The sequence below is a fragment of the Myiozetetes cayanensis genome, unplaced genomic scaffold, assembly GCF_022539395.1.
Source record: "Myiozetetes cayanensis isolate MyiCay16 unplaced genomic scaffold, myiCay2020 scf2-11, whole genome shotgun sequence".
Classification (NCBI taxonomy): domain Eukaryota; kingdom Metazoa; phylum Chordata; class Aves; order Passeriformes; family Tyrannidae; genus Myiozetetes; species Myiozetetes cayanensis.
This window is the reverse complement of record NW_026087411.1, coordinates 21,490,268-21,506,601: the sequence shown is the minus strand read 5'-3', so window position 1 is coordinate 21,506,601 and position 16,334 is coordinate 21,490,268. Positions and strand designations below refer to the sequence as shown.

Genomic DNA, 16,334 nt, shown 5'->3' with positions numbered 1-16,334 from the left:
CCTGGCGGGACACACACCATCCCGGCGGCATCCCCATCCCGGCCCGGCCCGGCCCCCGCCAAAGGGCGGCCAAGCCCCCGCATTCCGTCCCCTCCCGGCCCGGCCCGGGCCCCCGGCCCGCTCCCTCCGCCGCCCGGCCCCGCTCACCCGCCCGCTCCCTCCGCCCTCCCGTTTCCACGGACGACGCTCGCGGCCGCTCCCGCTCCCACTGGTCGTGGCGCAGCAACCGGCCCCGCCCCCCTCCGTCATCTCGCCGCGCCGCACCTGCAAGTACCACATTTGGGGTTTTTTTTGACGTGTTTAGAGGTTTTTGGTCTTTCCCTGATGTGTTACTTTGTAAAGCAGAATGTGTTACAGAGGCCTACTGTAACAGTTGGGTGCAAGTGTAATTGCAGGGATTCATCAGTTGGAAAGATGGCCACAGGTGATAACTGCAAGGACCATTAATGATGGGGAATTAACCAGCTGGAGAGAAGAGGATGGATGTTAGCCCATGCTCTTATATGTCTCCTCTGAATCCCTCACAAAATGGTTGTGGATTACTCTGATGGCACACAGGTGAAACACATCAAGGAATTTTTTTGTATCTTCTGTAAATTTCCCACATCTCACTGGGCATTTCTCTTTACTGTATCAGGAGTCAGCCTGAGATAGGAGCAAGGATCACACTCAGCTACTCCGACCATGTGTTCAAGAACAGAGAGTATCTGTTTAGTCTTGTTGGGTCAGTGTGGTGTAAACTTGAGTAGCAGCCATGTAATACGCCCACAGCAATCACCAGCTGATGGCTTCATGGCCAGCAGTGAAGGAGTCCTTTCTCCCACAGGCAGTCTTGACGGCAGAATACCTCTCTCTGAGATGGGTTGGTTTCTCTCTCTCAGTCTTTCTCTGCGAGGTGTCCCGGGGGAAAAAACTTCCTCTCAGGAAAAGGAGTTGGCCGAGACCAGGCTCCCTGCTCTGTCTGGTCAGCCAACCAAAACCAAAAACTCCTCCAAACAAAGAGCCTCCCCAAACATGCTCCCCCAGCAACTGCACTGCCCCAGGGAACCTTCTCCTGCTTGTTCTTCTCACAGACATGCTCTGAAGCACTTTCAGGCTGGCAGGGTCCTGAGTGTGCACTACAACTCGTCCAGAGTTAATCGAGGCGGGGAAGGATACCTTGGTATTCTGCCTTTGGGACTGCCTGTGGGAGAAAGGACTCCTTAATTGCTGTTCGTGAAGCCATCAGCTGGTGATTGCTGTGGGCATATGTGGCTGTGAGCAGCTGTTGAACTGCCAAGACAGTCCTGCCTTCCCCCCTCCCTCCTTGGGTTGCCACAAGTTTCTCAACCCCCTCCCCTCTCCGGAATTGGGACTTTGTTTTGTTTCTCTTCTGAAAGTTTTCGGTAGCGCCATTTGTTGCTTATTCAGATTTTGTTAATAAAAAGCTGTTCTTTTCCTTTTCCACACTTCCATCCGAAGTTTCTTAATTTCTACGTTGTAATCTTGTTAAACATACATACCCACGTATTGGAATGCAGCTGCAGAACACACTACCAGAAATTCAATTAAGGAATAAATGCAACAGATGCATCACCAGGCACCAATACAAGAAATAAAGCACAGATATACATCACAAAAGTCAGAGTTTTAATGATAAACTAACAGGTAAGAAAGATAATAGAATCAGTGACTTTTGTTTGACATATTCAGAATCTTTCCCACATCAGACTCTTACTCTTCAATTAGATGGGAGCTATCATGGAAAAAAGTGTGAGCTTTAGCACTTTAGCATCCACCAGTAGCATTAGTCTGAAAGCAAAGTTTGGGATCTCATCCTTGATACCACTTGTTAGCGAGTTTTTCTGATCAGCTAATGGCTTCTTTTCTCTCATTCAGAATAAGTGTCTGTAGAGCACCCAACACAATCCTCAGAAGTGATGCATCATCACGCAGGTGCTTCTGTGGCACTTTTCGAGTCACACAACCAAGTTTTGGTTGAGAATGGCTTTACCTTTCCACTTCAGCTTTGATCTTCAGCACTGACTCAATTTCCAGTCCACTCACGGGACAGCTCACACAACAGATACATTTATATATCATTAAGCAAAGGTGCTCTGTGTCCTGAAGTTGTATGGAAATTTAGAAGTCCACTTTCAAAAGAGGCAAGCTGCTTTGTCACTTTGGCTGTGAATCAAGTTTACAGTTTTCTTTCACTTTAAAACTCCAACCACTCTGTCATATAAATACAGTTCGATGGAGAAATCTCACCACCTTCATGACAATCATCAAAAACCTACAAAGGAAAGCCCAGTGTCAGCAGAGTAATTACTTCGTTAGACAGTGCTCACATGCTTTCTATTTCTTCCCCGGTAGGAAAGCATTAGTCTAACACAGGCCAAAATCTAGTCAGCTCTGAGGGAGAAGAGCAAAACAGATCCTGTAGTAAACTATGCAAACAGACAGGCTGGCAAGTTTTAGCTACATAACAGTTTACAGTTCAGGGCGGAGAGACCAAAAGCTCGACAGACATAAGTTAGCTTGTTAAAAACACTGGCACACTTGGGATCAGAAATATAATTTGGAACAGGCTACATTTAACAGCATTCTTTCACATACAGTCCGTTAAAGAGACTGGATGTAAGAGGGAAACACCATGGTAGACCAGGTGCTTTAGACCAACTAAAGAACCTTCCTCTTACACCACAGCTAAGGCATCATGGGCAACTCTTAAGCACAGCTGGCTTAGAAAACCATGGGGCTCACTCATGGCAGAACCTTGCAATGGCCATTTGCAAGACTATATTGAAGATCTGCATGCACACACCTAACCATACAGAGAATTAGTTACTCACAGGGCAGAGTCCACAGGGTGTCCTGACTAATCCAGTGGGTTGTATGAGAGGACTAACGGCTCTGTACAACTTCATCTGTCCATCCACACTGCCTACTGTCCCTTCCTTTGCAGCAATAATAGTCATCTCCACTTTTCCATCATATATCAGCGTATTTAAAATGGTTTCAATGTCTTCCATTGACAACTCTACCTAAGAAACAATTTGTAGAAGAAATATTAGGAAAGACGGATGCCAGTAAGTCCTGCAAGGAGAAAATGAGCAAACAAATTCTTAAAGTTCCAACCTAGCTCAGAAGAAGGCACCATTCTCTCTTGGGAACTTTATGGGGTTGTGCAGATGCAAAAAGGAAAGCAAATACTAGTATCATCTCCTACCTACCAAGCCCTTTTGAATGGCTTGGGGTGGAGAATGTAGCGGTTTTGAGTCTAGGGGTTCCTTGGTAACCAGGTTGTAACCAAGGAACCAAAGTCATGTTCCCAGTATTCCATTCGATTTTTACATAAGCAATGGTATAACCAAGAAGGGAGAGGAAGCTCTCGCTCTTCTTTTTCCGGTGGACTGAAGGTGAGCATTCTTTGCTGTTGTTCTGCCCGGGCGAAGGAGTGAGGCCTGGTTGGCCTTGAGAAGCGGATAGTGCTGGTGGTTGTTGGTGGGGTTCTCTGCTGTCTTGAGGGAAGTATTTGTTTTTTGTCCCTTTTTCCCTTTTTTCTCTTTTCCTTTCCCTTTCTTTTTCCCTTTTGGGGGTTCCCTGTGGGTGATATCTTGCATATAATTCTATTTATATATATAAATGTGTGATACTTGGAATTTGATTTGGTTTGGGTTCTTTTGATTTTGTATGTTTTTTTTGGTTTGTCCGAAGAGAGGGAGAGGGAAGGGGTTTTTTTTGCTGTGGTCCAGGCAATTGGCTGGGAGTCAAGTCGAACCTGAGACAAATTGCACTAGCCTTGGTTTACCAAAAAGAACTTCACTATGCATATGAAGTGTCTACATCATCCTAGCATGATACAGTTCCAGTTTTGCAGGAAAATAATTGTGAAAGAAGAAAAAGACTGCTGAAGACACACTTGTTGATGGTGACCAATAATTAAGAAGGGTTTTTTCCCCTCCTTTTCTCTTTCCCTCCCCTAAAACTCCTTGAAATGCACAGGTAAACTTAAGAGAAGTGATAAACTATAAACAAGCTGAGACGGTTAACAAGGATGTGAATGCTAATTCTTTTATACATCTTTGAAAACCCAGATGTACAAACTAGCCTGGAATCCTATGCATCAATGACCCTCCCCAAAAAGCAATAAAGCTTCAAAGCTCACCTCCACTAAACTGTAGGGTACTAAGGCACTTATGAGACCTTCACCAAATCTGCAGTACCCAACTCCTACAGCAAGTCATGCACTGACAACTTGAACCGTAAAAAGATTAATCTGTTCTGACCTTACTGATTCCCAGTTCACAGATGTATTTCCACACTTCATGTGATGAGGCAAATGAACTGTTTCTCTGTATCATGGGGTTCTGTTTGCTTTCTCGAGCTGCCTCTGCCTGAGAAAAAAAGCAAAAATTAGTTATGGTCAGTACTCACTGCCAAGAGCCTCCTTCATGGTTCAGTTTCAGGTAGACTAAAGTATAAAAGTTGATTTCCAAACCATTTCTGGGACATGTTTAGCATTTAAAGACATATCCTTAAGACTGATGTATATGACACAATGCAGTGCACAACCAAATATAATTTTATACTAATTGACACAAAATTTACACTGTAATTTAGATTAATATGATGGAATATCAGCATTTGGCATTTTGTTGACAAAAAAAAAGATTCTGCTAAACTTAGTGCCAGATAAAACATATTGTAATGGAACAGACAAATGCTGTAAACTGCAAACATATTTAATGAACAGCAGACTTCTCCTGCAGTTAGACTAGGGACAGTTGTCTTCTAGGCAGAGCTAGGTGATTGACTGCTGCCTTCTACCCTCCCAAAAATGAGGAGCTCTGCAGAAAACACAGCGACTTTTGCTAGATTTTTGGGTCCTGTGTACTTTGCTGCCTGGTTTGTCATTGGACCTCGGTGACCAGTACAGATTGCCAATCTGGTTGCAAGTAACAGCTGACACCTAAGGAAAATTTAGCCTTGTTTGGTACTGGTTTTATAAAGAAAACAATTACTTGCACAACTCAAATGGAAAGTGGCTTGAATATTGACACTCACCTTACTTTGCAGAAATTTAAAACACTGCTGATTTAACACCTCCACAAATTCAGACTCAAAGTCTTGGTCATTGTACCAAGCACCACCAGTCACTGACCGGTCAGGCTGCAGGTTATACAGCATATAGACCTTCTTCTTGGATGCCTGTTAGAGAAAAGTGCACAGCTCTCAACAAAGGGAGAAAACTGAAAGTATTTCTCAAGAAAAGAAAATCTAAGCAGATAATCTGCAAAAGAGATAGTTCATTACTCCTATAGCTCAGGCACAGCAATCCAGCTGACTCAAGCTATCCTTAACATGTTTGACCCTCTGGTAACACAGAGATAAAGAGACAATCAACACATTTCGATTCCTAATCATTTTACAACATAGTGTTAGAAGAGGGAATCCTGCTAACAATACGGACACAGTACAAACCTCACAGAAAAAGATCTGAGTTTAATTTTAGTCTATTGACTCTAATCCCTCTCCACAGTCAAAGGGGAGCAGGAAAATGTCCTTAAAAGACAGCAAAAACAAACGGAGAAGCTTTCGACTGTTTCTGCAGGATTGAACCCATGCACGGATAACAAGAAGTACCCTTATGTGATTACACCCAGCAGCCAATGTTAGCCCTTGTGAGCCCACTCTTTCCTGCCACACCTAGACAGGGGAAATGGGAATGCTGCTTCAGTCCTGAGAGTAGCAGTCAGTTAAAGGACAATAGTTATCCAAAGGCCGTCCAAAGAAATACTCAACAACTGGAGCACTTTCAAGCAGTGTTACATCCCCTGCATGATTAGATAAAGCCAGCATCCCTCACAAGAACATGATAAAGCTACTGCTTTTCTAAGTCCAACTTCTCCATTTCCATCTGGTTTACCAGACCCCACAACAAAACAGTCTTTGTTGGAAACTAGGAGAACGCTTGTAATTAAGCAGGTAAGGGAGAACAGGATACTGCATAAGCATTGTAACAGTGTGATAAACAATGAAAAGAATAAGTCCTGCTCTGGTATGTGGACTGCACACAGGAAAGTAGCTGGAACTTGAGTAACAGGAACAAAGTAGAGGAATCAAGACTGAAACAGAATCAAATGTCTTGGAAATTGTTTAAAGTAAACAATATAAATCCAGTATGAACCAGATAACTGAAGGAAGGTTCAGGAGATCCAGAGGAACCTTGCAAAGCCACTTGCAGCCAGGTAACCACATCACTAGTGTGGCTGAGTTTGCTTCAGTATCAGAAATATCAAATTGTGCTACAACAACACTGGGACCAACTGAGAAAGCATAATCATGGGCTTATTATATGTATATAAATAATATTATATACACATATATATTATATATATGCTTATTTGGGTGGAGACTGAGTGGAGAAAGGAGGAAAGAGTGGTAGAAAAGAGTTAACAAACACAAGAAGGCAACAAGTTAACAAACACAAGAAGAGAGTAAGGTGTAAAAGTCAGAACAAGAGAGGACAGGATAAGCAGACAGTGGGACTGTCGATGCATATGGACAGCAGAGAAGCTCACCTGTGCACCCAAGCCCACTGGCATGTTGGGGAAACCCAGCAGGCTCTGCCCTAGGTTTATGTCCTAAAGACCAGGTATGGGAGTGCAGGGGAAAATGACAGAACTGCAGATTTGCAACAAGCAGCGCAAGGAGGTTTGTGAAAGGTAACAGAACTGTAACAACAGTTGTATGCAATAAGGATTTGAGAGAACTAAAACTCCAATTTGATTTTAACGGTATATAATTAATAGTGGGGGAAGAGTGGCAGAATTGTATATTAAGAGTGATGTTTATTAATAGTATATTGGTAATTTAATAAACATTATAGCTTCTCATATCTGTTGCACCTCAACCTGCACACTGAAGGCAGAGTCAAACACTGGTGCACAGTGAAAAAGAAAGCTGGAGGTAGGATGAGGTTTCTTTGTTTCCAGTCCTCTGTTAAAAGCATACAAAAGCACGCAGTAAATGTTTGAAATTGTTTAAAAAAAGTCACAAAATACTCACTGCCACAGATTTAACTGCTTTAATTAGTTTCTTGCTTTCCAAATTTTTCAGTATCTTGTTGATCTCCGTTAAAGGCAAATTACTTTTGTATCTAATGTCCCTGCTCCAAATACCTGTTTAAAAACAGAGAAGTGAACTGAAAATAAATAGATGAAACCATTTGTTTCTGTACATACTCACATACCAAAAGCCACAACACTGCTTAACTCACCTACCACAGGATCCCTACTACTCCCAGCAAAAGGGAGGGAACTGACAGAAGGGATTTGGAGAAAACAGACAAGTGACAAAAGCAAGACACCTATTACAACCACCAAAGCAAAACACCTGTGTCTCATTTAAACTAAGACACAAGTCTTCTAAAAGAGCCCCTCCCAAAAGGCAACCAGGACAGGTTATTTTAACAGAGAAACATGTAACCTTCTCTTTTGTTTTTAAAAAGCAGATACATGGAACATTAGCTACAAACCTGGTATGCGGACTCAAGGTTTTATATTTGTATTGGTCTAGGAAGCATTTACAAATTTGGACAGGAATGGTTCCATAAGCAAACAGAGTTAGTACCGTTCACAGTCATAATTTAAACTACCTTTGTTGCCAGCATCTTCTATAATTTGGTAAACTAGCTTCTCTTGATTGTCAGAGCCTTTCATTTTACTGTAAAATAAGACAGATATCAGGATTTTTTAAACATCCAAAATTTGAAAGAAGATGGATTTTTTTTAAAACTATGAACAAGTACTATAAAAACCAAAAAACACTGCACAAAGAAAAACTCTACACAGTAAGCAAGCCATTGGCAAATATAATACATGATAGTAAACCTCTCTGGATCAAGCCAAGCTTGCCAGTGAGAAGCCACAGTAAAGAGAAAAGAGCACAGTATGAAAGAAAAAAAGTGACCAAGAAGGAATCACTCAGCTTGTCCTAACAATGGGGAATCTGGGGTCACATACTAACACAACTTCAGAAAGTCAAACACAGCACAGAGCCTAATTCAGGATAATCTGTCTCTAGACAGAACATCTTCAAAAGGATAGTAGAACACTCCCAACTCTAGAACATGCCTTCTCACTGGTCCAAGAAAGCATGAACCCAGTAATCCTTTCCTAAAGCATTTGAAAGAAAGGATGATACACCTGCACTAAGAATGATTTTGAAGGATATTTTTTCCAGAAGTATATCTAGGTATCTTTTACTCAGATTTACACAGGCATCACAAGACATGGTTTAGAGATACATTTTAATAAATCAAAGAGCACGAGTTCAAGTGGCCTCCTGGGACAGCTGTAAATATCAGTGCTGATCCTGCAACACGAGCAGTGAGGAAGTTCACAGAACTACAGTTTGAAGATGGTTTGGTCAGGCTTCAGCTGGGTTTCACCTGAGCATATATGTATGTCTGCAGAGATCACTTTGCTGTCATTTGAACCAGAAGCTCTGCTAGGAAGTTAGAGCTATAGTCCCATGGCACCGTCTGCTCAGTAGAGAACACTACACCTAAAGCAGATTTCAGGGTGACCTCAGGGGAGTTAATGTACCCTCCTGAAACAAGCAGTTACGTTCTGTGACGTCCCTGTGACAGAATCCACATTACACTGCTGAGTGCCTTCTCAGCAATGCTGCACAAGTTGCAGAATTATGTTCCAAATATATTTACCCAGCAAACACAAGCTTACCTTGCGTTTTGAGAATCTTTGATTCTGTAGAGGAGACCTGCATTGCTCCTGAGGAGGTCCAGTTGCCCCTAGGAGAGATGGGCACAATGCATTTACTTTTCTTCAAAGACCTTGTTTCAGAAGGAGGCAAAGGATATTCTAATATTCTAAAATAAAAACCTTATTTAATGTCAACTAAATAAAAATGAAAACCAATATTTCTAACCACTGGAAACAATAATAGCCTTGAGGATATTTTCTCTCTACAAGTACAATAATACCCTTGAGGATATTTTTTTCCTTGACATGTATCCACTTATCATCAGACATTAGAAATAACAAACAGTTCCTGACCCTTCCCACAACATCTATGCACTTTCTATTACTTCTCCTAACTTTCATATGGTTAGGAGGGACATCAGGTTCTTGTGTACTTAGCTCTCACTTTCCAACAAAACACTCATTTGCATGGCAACCCAGAAATCACAATGGAGTTCAGTAGCTTTGCTATTGGAACTTGGAATTGTTCAAAATTCTAGTTTTTACTAAGTAGACATCACTGGAAAGTTGTCAAGTAGGACAGGCAGTGACTCTCAGAAGCAAGTTAAGGGCATCTCTCACACACAGAAAAATTCTTCTGCTCTGGACACTTGTGCCTAGGCCAGGAAAAACCTTATTTCCTATTTTGAAGAGGCAAGCAATTAAACAAGCCCAAAAGTGTAACCCTGTATAACAGCATTAATTAACATTTTCATTGCCAGCTGATCCTTTCCAGTAGTTACAGTCTTGTTTCTTACAGATTTGCATTTCCTGCCTGATTGAACTCACACTTCAATGCTCTTCTACAGATGAACTACTTGCAGATTAAATCAAGCAAGGCACCTAATGTTTATTAAGCCTGAGCTCTCACTGCCATTTCACCCCCATGTCTGAAGTACTTTCTAGATCTTCCCACCTATTCCCCACTCCTAAGCATCAATTTTAAGCAAATTCCAGAGACTTAACTATCTTTGAAGCCTCATGAAATCTGGACAGCCCTTTCAAAAGTTACTGAACACACTTGGTAACATTTCTAATGGAACTCATTTATAACAGAAAGACTAAAAACTGAAAGATTACTTCCAGTGACATCTAGTATGGATCATAGGATCAAAGTTAAGAAGTTTCTTCCATTAGTGAAAAAAACAAAACCGAACAAAACAACAAAAAACAACCCCCACACCTTGCTCAGTTTGGATACTTTCCACTATCCTTCTTTCTAAGAAAACAAGTTGCCCTCTTTTTCAGAGTGCTCTCTGGACTGCACCACCCAAACTGTTTTATTTTCTGACTCCACATGCCCAGGAAGCAGATAGGTATGGAATCAAAAAGAACCTTGATCTTTTAAAGAGCCTGAACTCTTGAGCTGCTACTCAAGTTTACACCACACTGACCCAACAAGACTAAACAGATACTCTCTGTTCTTGAACACGTGGTCGGAGTAGCTGAGTGTGATCCTTGCTCCTATCTCAGGCTGACTCCTGATACAGTAAAGAGAAATGCCCAGTGAGATGTGGGAAATTTACAGAAGATACAAAAAAATTCCTTGATGTGTTTCACCTGTGTGCCATCAGAGTAATCCACAACCATTTTGTGAGGGATTCAGAGGAGACATATAAGAGCATGGGCTAACATCCATCCTCTTCTCTCCAGCTGGCATTAATTAATTAATTAATTCCCCATCATTAATGGTCCTTGCAGTTATCACCTGTGGCCATCTTTCCAACTGATGAATCCCTGCAACTACACTTGCACCCAACTGTTACCCTAAACCATTCTAACACAATACAAAGTAACACATCAGGGAAAGACCAAAAACCTCTAAACACATCAAAAAACACCCAAACGTGGTACTTCTCAGTGGTGGCTTCCTCACTCACTGATCCGCACCAATATGCACGTTGTATTGCAGGCTAGAAAGAGTCAGTTGAGGCACACCTTGATTAACTTCGGCAATCATTAGTGCTTATGGTAACCAAAAGTAAACTATGGTAACTGTATATCATAGCAAATGCTGTTAAAACCAAAGGGATTAATCTGCTAGCCCTGCCCAACAGGTAGACTGTAGGTACAGAGTGTGTATGTATGTGCTGGGGGTTGGCTGAGATAGAATGAGGAAGGGGAGAGCCCCCTACCATGGAGAGCAGCCTGTTGATGGCCACAGCTCGCTGCTGGGCTTCCATGTGAGGCATGTCATTCTGGATCACCTGGTCTGTGATACCGTAAGGGAACTGGTGGCACAGCTCAATAATCCTGTGGGAGGAGAAAAGCAAGTTTAAAGTCATGTTCTGTTGCACCTGAAACCAAATTCAAGCAGTATAGAGTCAGGATAGAAGAGAGCGACAAGAAAAACTCAGGGCAAAAGTATCCAGCCACTGCTTCTCGTTCATGTCTCTTGAGGGAACTCAGCATCTACTCCCTTGTGCTGACAAACACAAACCTGTCCCAGCTGCCGAACCAGCTACCTCTGCTCTTGCTGACAACACTGAGCGTAGTGCTCCATTTTACTTTTGTGTTGTTTCCATTATTAACAACATGGATTTAAAGCTCCCTGTACATTTTATTATACAAAAGGTTCCAATGGAAAGGAACTGGTGGCTAGTGAGAGAAGGCAAATAGTGATGAAATACCTTTAAGAACAAAAAAAACCAAACCAAAACAACAAAACGCAAAACCCCCACAATTCCCTTTTCCAAGACCAGAAAAACACTGGGGCAGCCAAAGGTGACCTGGCCCCGTCCCCCACCGCCACCTCAGCACCTCCCAGCACGGAACTCTTAGTGCTTTAAACAACCACAACCCTCTCCTTCAGCACCTGACCACACTCAGGCCTCGAACCGCTCTCCCCAGGCCTTGAACAACGCCCCTCAAGGCACCGGCACGCCCCACACCTGTCCCCCCACCACTCCCTGGCCCCCCCTACGGGCCTTCACACACTCCTAACGCGTCCTGCCTCTCCCCTCGCCCGGCAGCCTCCCCGCCTGCCCCGAGAGAGCCCGCAGGGCCGCACCTGCTCTCGATGTCCATCGGGTCGGGCACCTCCGGCTTTACCTTCACCTCCGCCATGCCGCTGCAGGCGCGGCGCGCCGAGATGACGTTTCAGCCGGGAAACCTAGGCGGGCAGGGCCGGGATGGGGATGCCGCCGGGATGGTGTGTGTCCCGCCAGGGATGCGGTCCCAGAAGGCTGAAACGGAGCACAGCGTGCCTTGGTCCAGGTGTGCCAGGAGCAGGCGGGGCCTTGAGGGAAAAGCTGTCAGCCTCCTCGGGTCGGGTAAAGATCCGGTCCGCCCGTAGTCGGTGGGTGGATGTCGAGAGGATGGAGCCAGGCTGTTCTCGGTGGTACCACATGAACGTGAGGAAGAACTTCTTTGCCCGTGCGGGTGACCGAGCACTGGGACGGATTGCCCAGAGAGGTTGTGGAGTCTCCCTCACAGTATTCATCTCAAGTTCTGTTCACAGTTCTGCAACAGGAGACTGAGTTGGAAGTAGGATGTTGCCCCTTTCAATGTGAAAACAATGGAAATATTAATGACAACATTTTAAAAATCCGGTGTTCTCTCTTTTAAGAGAAACGAATGAGGACAAGGAATCATGTTAAAAGACTGTATTTCTCAGTGCATTCTTCTCTTTAGAAAAATTACTGTCTGCCTTTTTATTTTTCTCTTTTAGAGATTGCCGTTGAGAAAAATGACAGCTGGCTCTGTCTCAGTTCCTCAGGTCATACCACTTCGAATCCCTCTTCCAGGGAAGGCTAAACATGAAATAGACACAAATACTCTCATAGAAATAAAATCAGGTATGAATAAGACCTTTGACTCCATGTCAAACCTTTATTTCTGTGTTCATTTGAAATGTTTAGCCTCTATACTTTTGTTCACATTTAATAATGATTTTTATGGGTGTCCGTTTCATTAAGGAACTTACAAAATTAACTAACAGCTTTTGATGCGCCAAATATACCTGCATGTAATTTTATGCATTCAAGTAATATTACCGACTCCAACCCCAAGACACCAAAGTATCCTCAGGAGCCCCACAGTAATCCACCAGATCCCTGTAGCACTCCCTCCTGCAGGCCTTGGTGGCCGCAGAGAAACTGCAAGGCCTTGATTGTGGGACAGTTGCTCCAATACCATTCTGGCTGTGTGCAAGCAGCACACAAGGAGCAGTTCAGTCTAAAGCAGAATCACCATTGTGCACAAAGGAGGACTGGAATTTCATGGGCTGGCAGGATAAGCACTAATATGCTCACTACCCATTCAGCCAAATGCCATTTTCACGTGGAATCACGTGCCAGAGTGCTTTTTAATTTCAAGAAAAACATTAACTTGGCTGTATTGTGAACTTGGAAAGATCAGCTGGCAGGTACTGTCTGAAATGTCTAGCCTTTACAGTCCATAGTTTAAAACATTAGCATTAATGTCAAACTTGAAGCTTTGATAGTGAAAACATTTGTCCCATGGCTGAGTGGCTGTTTGTTTTTTACTGTTTTCATTTTGTTGGGTTTTTTTCCTTTTTGCTTTGATGGTAACTGGCTCCCTTGGGAGTTGCACTGGGACATGGTTATTCATCTGGTGCTGTTGGAGCACCATCTCCTGTCTCCTCCTGATATGGCTCCCACAGGGCTCCAAAGAAGAAAGAGGAAGCCCTTAAACCATGCTCTGGTTTCCTTTCTGCCTCCACATGCAGAACCTTTTTTTGGAAGAAACTGTAGTGAGTGGAGACAGCTGGGTCTTCTGTTGATGTGAAACACCTCAAACAGAACTGTACTCTGCCACACAGAGACCACCTTTCCCTCCTCTTGCTTCATGTGGCTGGGAGTTTCTGTCATTTCACCTGTTAGAAGTGCGTGGCCAGGCCCTCTTCAGCTGTGCTGAGCCCAGCTTAGCCTGCAACCTGGAGGAGACAAAAATGTAACCATGACAAGCTCCAGGGATGATGTCCAAGTTCTTGTTGAAAATGTTCCCCTCCAAACTGAGAAATTTAATAACTGCACTTTTTGCGCTCTTTGGGAGATCTTGGGGGGAGTGTGGAGGATGGAAACTGGAGCTCAAAGGTTTTTCTCTTTCAGCTGTTAAACACAAAACAAGTTGGGGCTTACGTAGGGAGCCTGTAGTGTTTTCCTTTCTCTCCCTTTTTGAGCAAGCTTGAAATTCTTCCAGGAAAATGGAAGAATGTAAAGCTTTTACTTGGGTTATTTGGCCCAGAAACACAGGGTTTAAGGTTGTGCTCCTCTTCCAAACAGCCACAGGTTAGCCCAGCAGGCAGGTAAACACCACACAGCTGTTCTCTCACTTCCTTCCCAGTGGGATGGGGGAGAGAATTAGAAAAAAGGTAAAACTTGTAGATTCAGATAAAGATAGTTTGGGAGGGCAGAAAAGGAAGAGGAAAATAATGCTAAAAGAGGATATAAATCAAGTGATGAACAATGCAGCTGCTCCTCATGTATTGTCCAGTGCCCAAGGAGTGCCTGAGCAGTGGGCTGGCAACCCAGCAGCCAAGTCCTTCTAGTTTTATTTTTCAGCATGACACCATATGGTATGGCTTATCTCTTGGACCAGTTGTTCTGGTTATGTCCCCTGCCAAATTCTTGTGCACCCTGAGCCTCCTGGCTGGCTGGGCAGCATGAGAAGATGAAAAGTCCTTGACTTAGACACTAAGCATCGCTCAGTAAAAACTAACACACCAGGGTGTTACCAATATCATCCTGATCCTAAATCCAAAATGCAGCACTAAACCAGCTCCTAGGGAGGAAAATTAACTCTATTCCAGCTGAAAGCAGGACACAAGCTCATTGCTAAGTGTTTTAGTTAATCTAATGGTGGTAGGGTGGGTACAGCATGGCCTTGAAGCCCTGGGCTCTGTTGCTTTGTTGTTGAGACGAAGCAATGTGAGGAAGATACAAAATGAAGGACAAACTGGCAGCTTCAGAAGAGCTGATTTGCTTTGCTTCATACTGCTTGGAGAGCAAGTCCTGGGTCCGAGGATGTTAGCATTAGTAGTAATTTGAATTTTATACACTTTAGTATATGTTCCTAGGTAGAATGCTTCTACTTTTTTATCCCCCCTGTATTTGTGATCTTTCTGCTTGTGCTCACTGATTTTACACAGCATACAATTTGCCTTATGTCAGGAACCTGGGAAGACAAAATTAATGTTCAGCTCAGACAGCGTTTCATTTTGCTCTGTTTTGGACCTGGAACAGTGCTCTGCAGTGTTGCAGGCTTCAGTAGAAATGACACCTTTTCTGCTCTGGAAGAAGGAGTGAATGGCTCTTGGTTAAAGTAGTTTCCTGAAGCATTGCCTGGATAATGCCAATCTGACTGTAATGAGTAGTAGTGGTTTAATTTACTCATCAAACTAGTAATAGTAGCTTACTCATTAAACTGTAGTGCATGTTATATTCTTATATATATATGTCATTATAATCGCTGTTCTGTTACGGGTAAGAAACTGTAAGTTGTAGAATGGTTCATTAATCTATCAGCATTGTAAGCTGAAAAAGCATGAACTTTGCAGTTCTAAAGCTAGAAAGACAAACCATTGTGCCTTGTTAAGTAAATATTTTTGTATCTTATTTTTCTAAAAAGCTTATTGTCTCACAACACGCATAAAGTAATGAAAGAAAGGACAAGGATTGAAGAGTCGGGAACTGAAACGATACAGAATATCCAAGATGGACATCTGGAGATGCCTGCACGCTAGGCCTCAAGGTCTAGGGACTGATTGGAACTATGGGAGGAGAAAGCACCTGGCAACCGAAGCGAGAATGCAGAGAGGCCAACCAGAATCAGACCTGCAAAGCTCATATCCGATAGAAAAACAACAAGTGACAATGGGAGGGAAACCAGTAAGGGAATAAAAGTTACTGGTTTTGTTCACTGTGCTTGCGTGCCGTGAGTGGAGCAGGAGACTCCCCGGCTGCCCAGCATGCTGTTTTGCTTATTTGCATTTTCTATAAATCTTCAATAAATTTTTATTACTATATTTCAACTCAGTTTCATTTTACTTATAACATCACTGTGGAATTCTGTGTTCTGAAAATGGTTCTTATCTGTGTACTTATTCTGTTCCTTATCTGCCAGCCAATTCCTTCTGTTCTTTTTGGGGAAGGGAAGCAGGACTGCTAATGGAGCAGTCACAGATTGTTACAGGTGCTTTAAAGCTAAAAAGAGATTGCCTTCTTTTAAAAAATTTCTAATAGCCAAGCATTCCACCCCAGACTGTGCAGCAACATTTAAAACATTTACATTCCTAATTGCTCATTCTGTGTCAAGCTTGGCCACATTTTTGATTCTTGGTTTTACCAAAACCTTCATAATAGCTAAGAAAAGTATAAGGTTTGTCCCACATGGCTCATAAAGTAAGAACATCACCCTGTGGTTGGTCTCAAAAGTCAGCCTCTACAAGCAATTCCAGCTCCATGGTTTGCCAAGCTTTCATGTTTCTTGTGCTAGGTAACTGGAGGCATTTTGGCCACTTGCATCAGTGGATCTCCATAGCACTGCATCTCTTGAGTTTTTTATCTGTCACACCAGGTGTTGGCAGACACCAACATGATAACTGAGTTTGGATTCATTGGA

At 43.0% G+C, this 16,334-nt stretch overlaps 1 protein-coding gene across 1 annotated transcript; it reads right to left on the bottom strand.

The window, feature by feature from the left end:
• Nucleotides 1–1,608: 1,608 nt before the first annotated feature.
• Nucleotides 1,609–11,866, bottom strand: POLR3F (RNA polymerase III subunit F). The gene is made up of 9 exons (XM_050314545.1): nucleotides 11,761–11,866; nucleotides 10,886–11,003; nucleotides 8,733–8,800; nucleotides 7,643–7,710; nucleotides 7,054–7,166; nucleotides 5,050–5,193; nucleotides 4,272–4,379; nucleotides 2,835–3,026; nucleotides 1,609–2,275 (listed from the first exon to the last, which is right to left on the bottom strand). Exons 1-9 carry the CDS (start codon nucleotides 11,814–11,816, stop codon nucleotides 2,198–2,200), a joined length of 945 nt encoding a protein of 314 aa, XP_050170502.1. The 5' UTR covers nucleotides 11,817–11,866; the 3' UTR covers nucleotides 1,609–2,197.
• Nucleotides 11,867–16,334: the final 4,468 nt, after the last annotated feature.

What these genes read in the sequence shown, in the direction of transcription:
- POLR3F (XM_050314545.1), bottom strand. Translation starts at nt 11,816, where the DNA reads ATGGCGGAGGTGAAGGTAAAGCCGGAGGTGCCCGACCCGATGGACATC. An exon ending in CCGATGGACATCGAGAGCAG is followed by an intron (nt 11,004 to 11,760) that starts GTGCGGCCCTGC and finishes CTCCTCCCACAG; the next exon opens with GATTATTGAGCTGTGCCACC. An exon ending in TCAACAGGCTGCTCTCCATG is followed by an intron (nt 8,801 to 10,885) that starts GTAGGGGGCTCT and finishes CATCTCTCCTAG; the next exon opens with GGGCAACTGGACCTCCTCAG.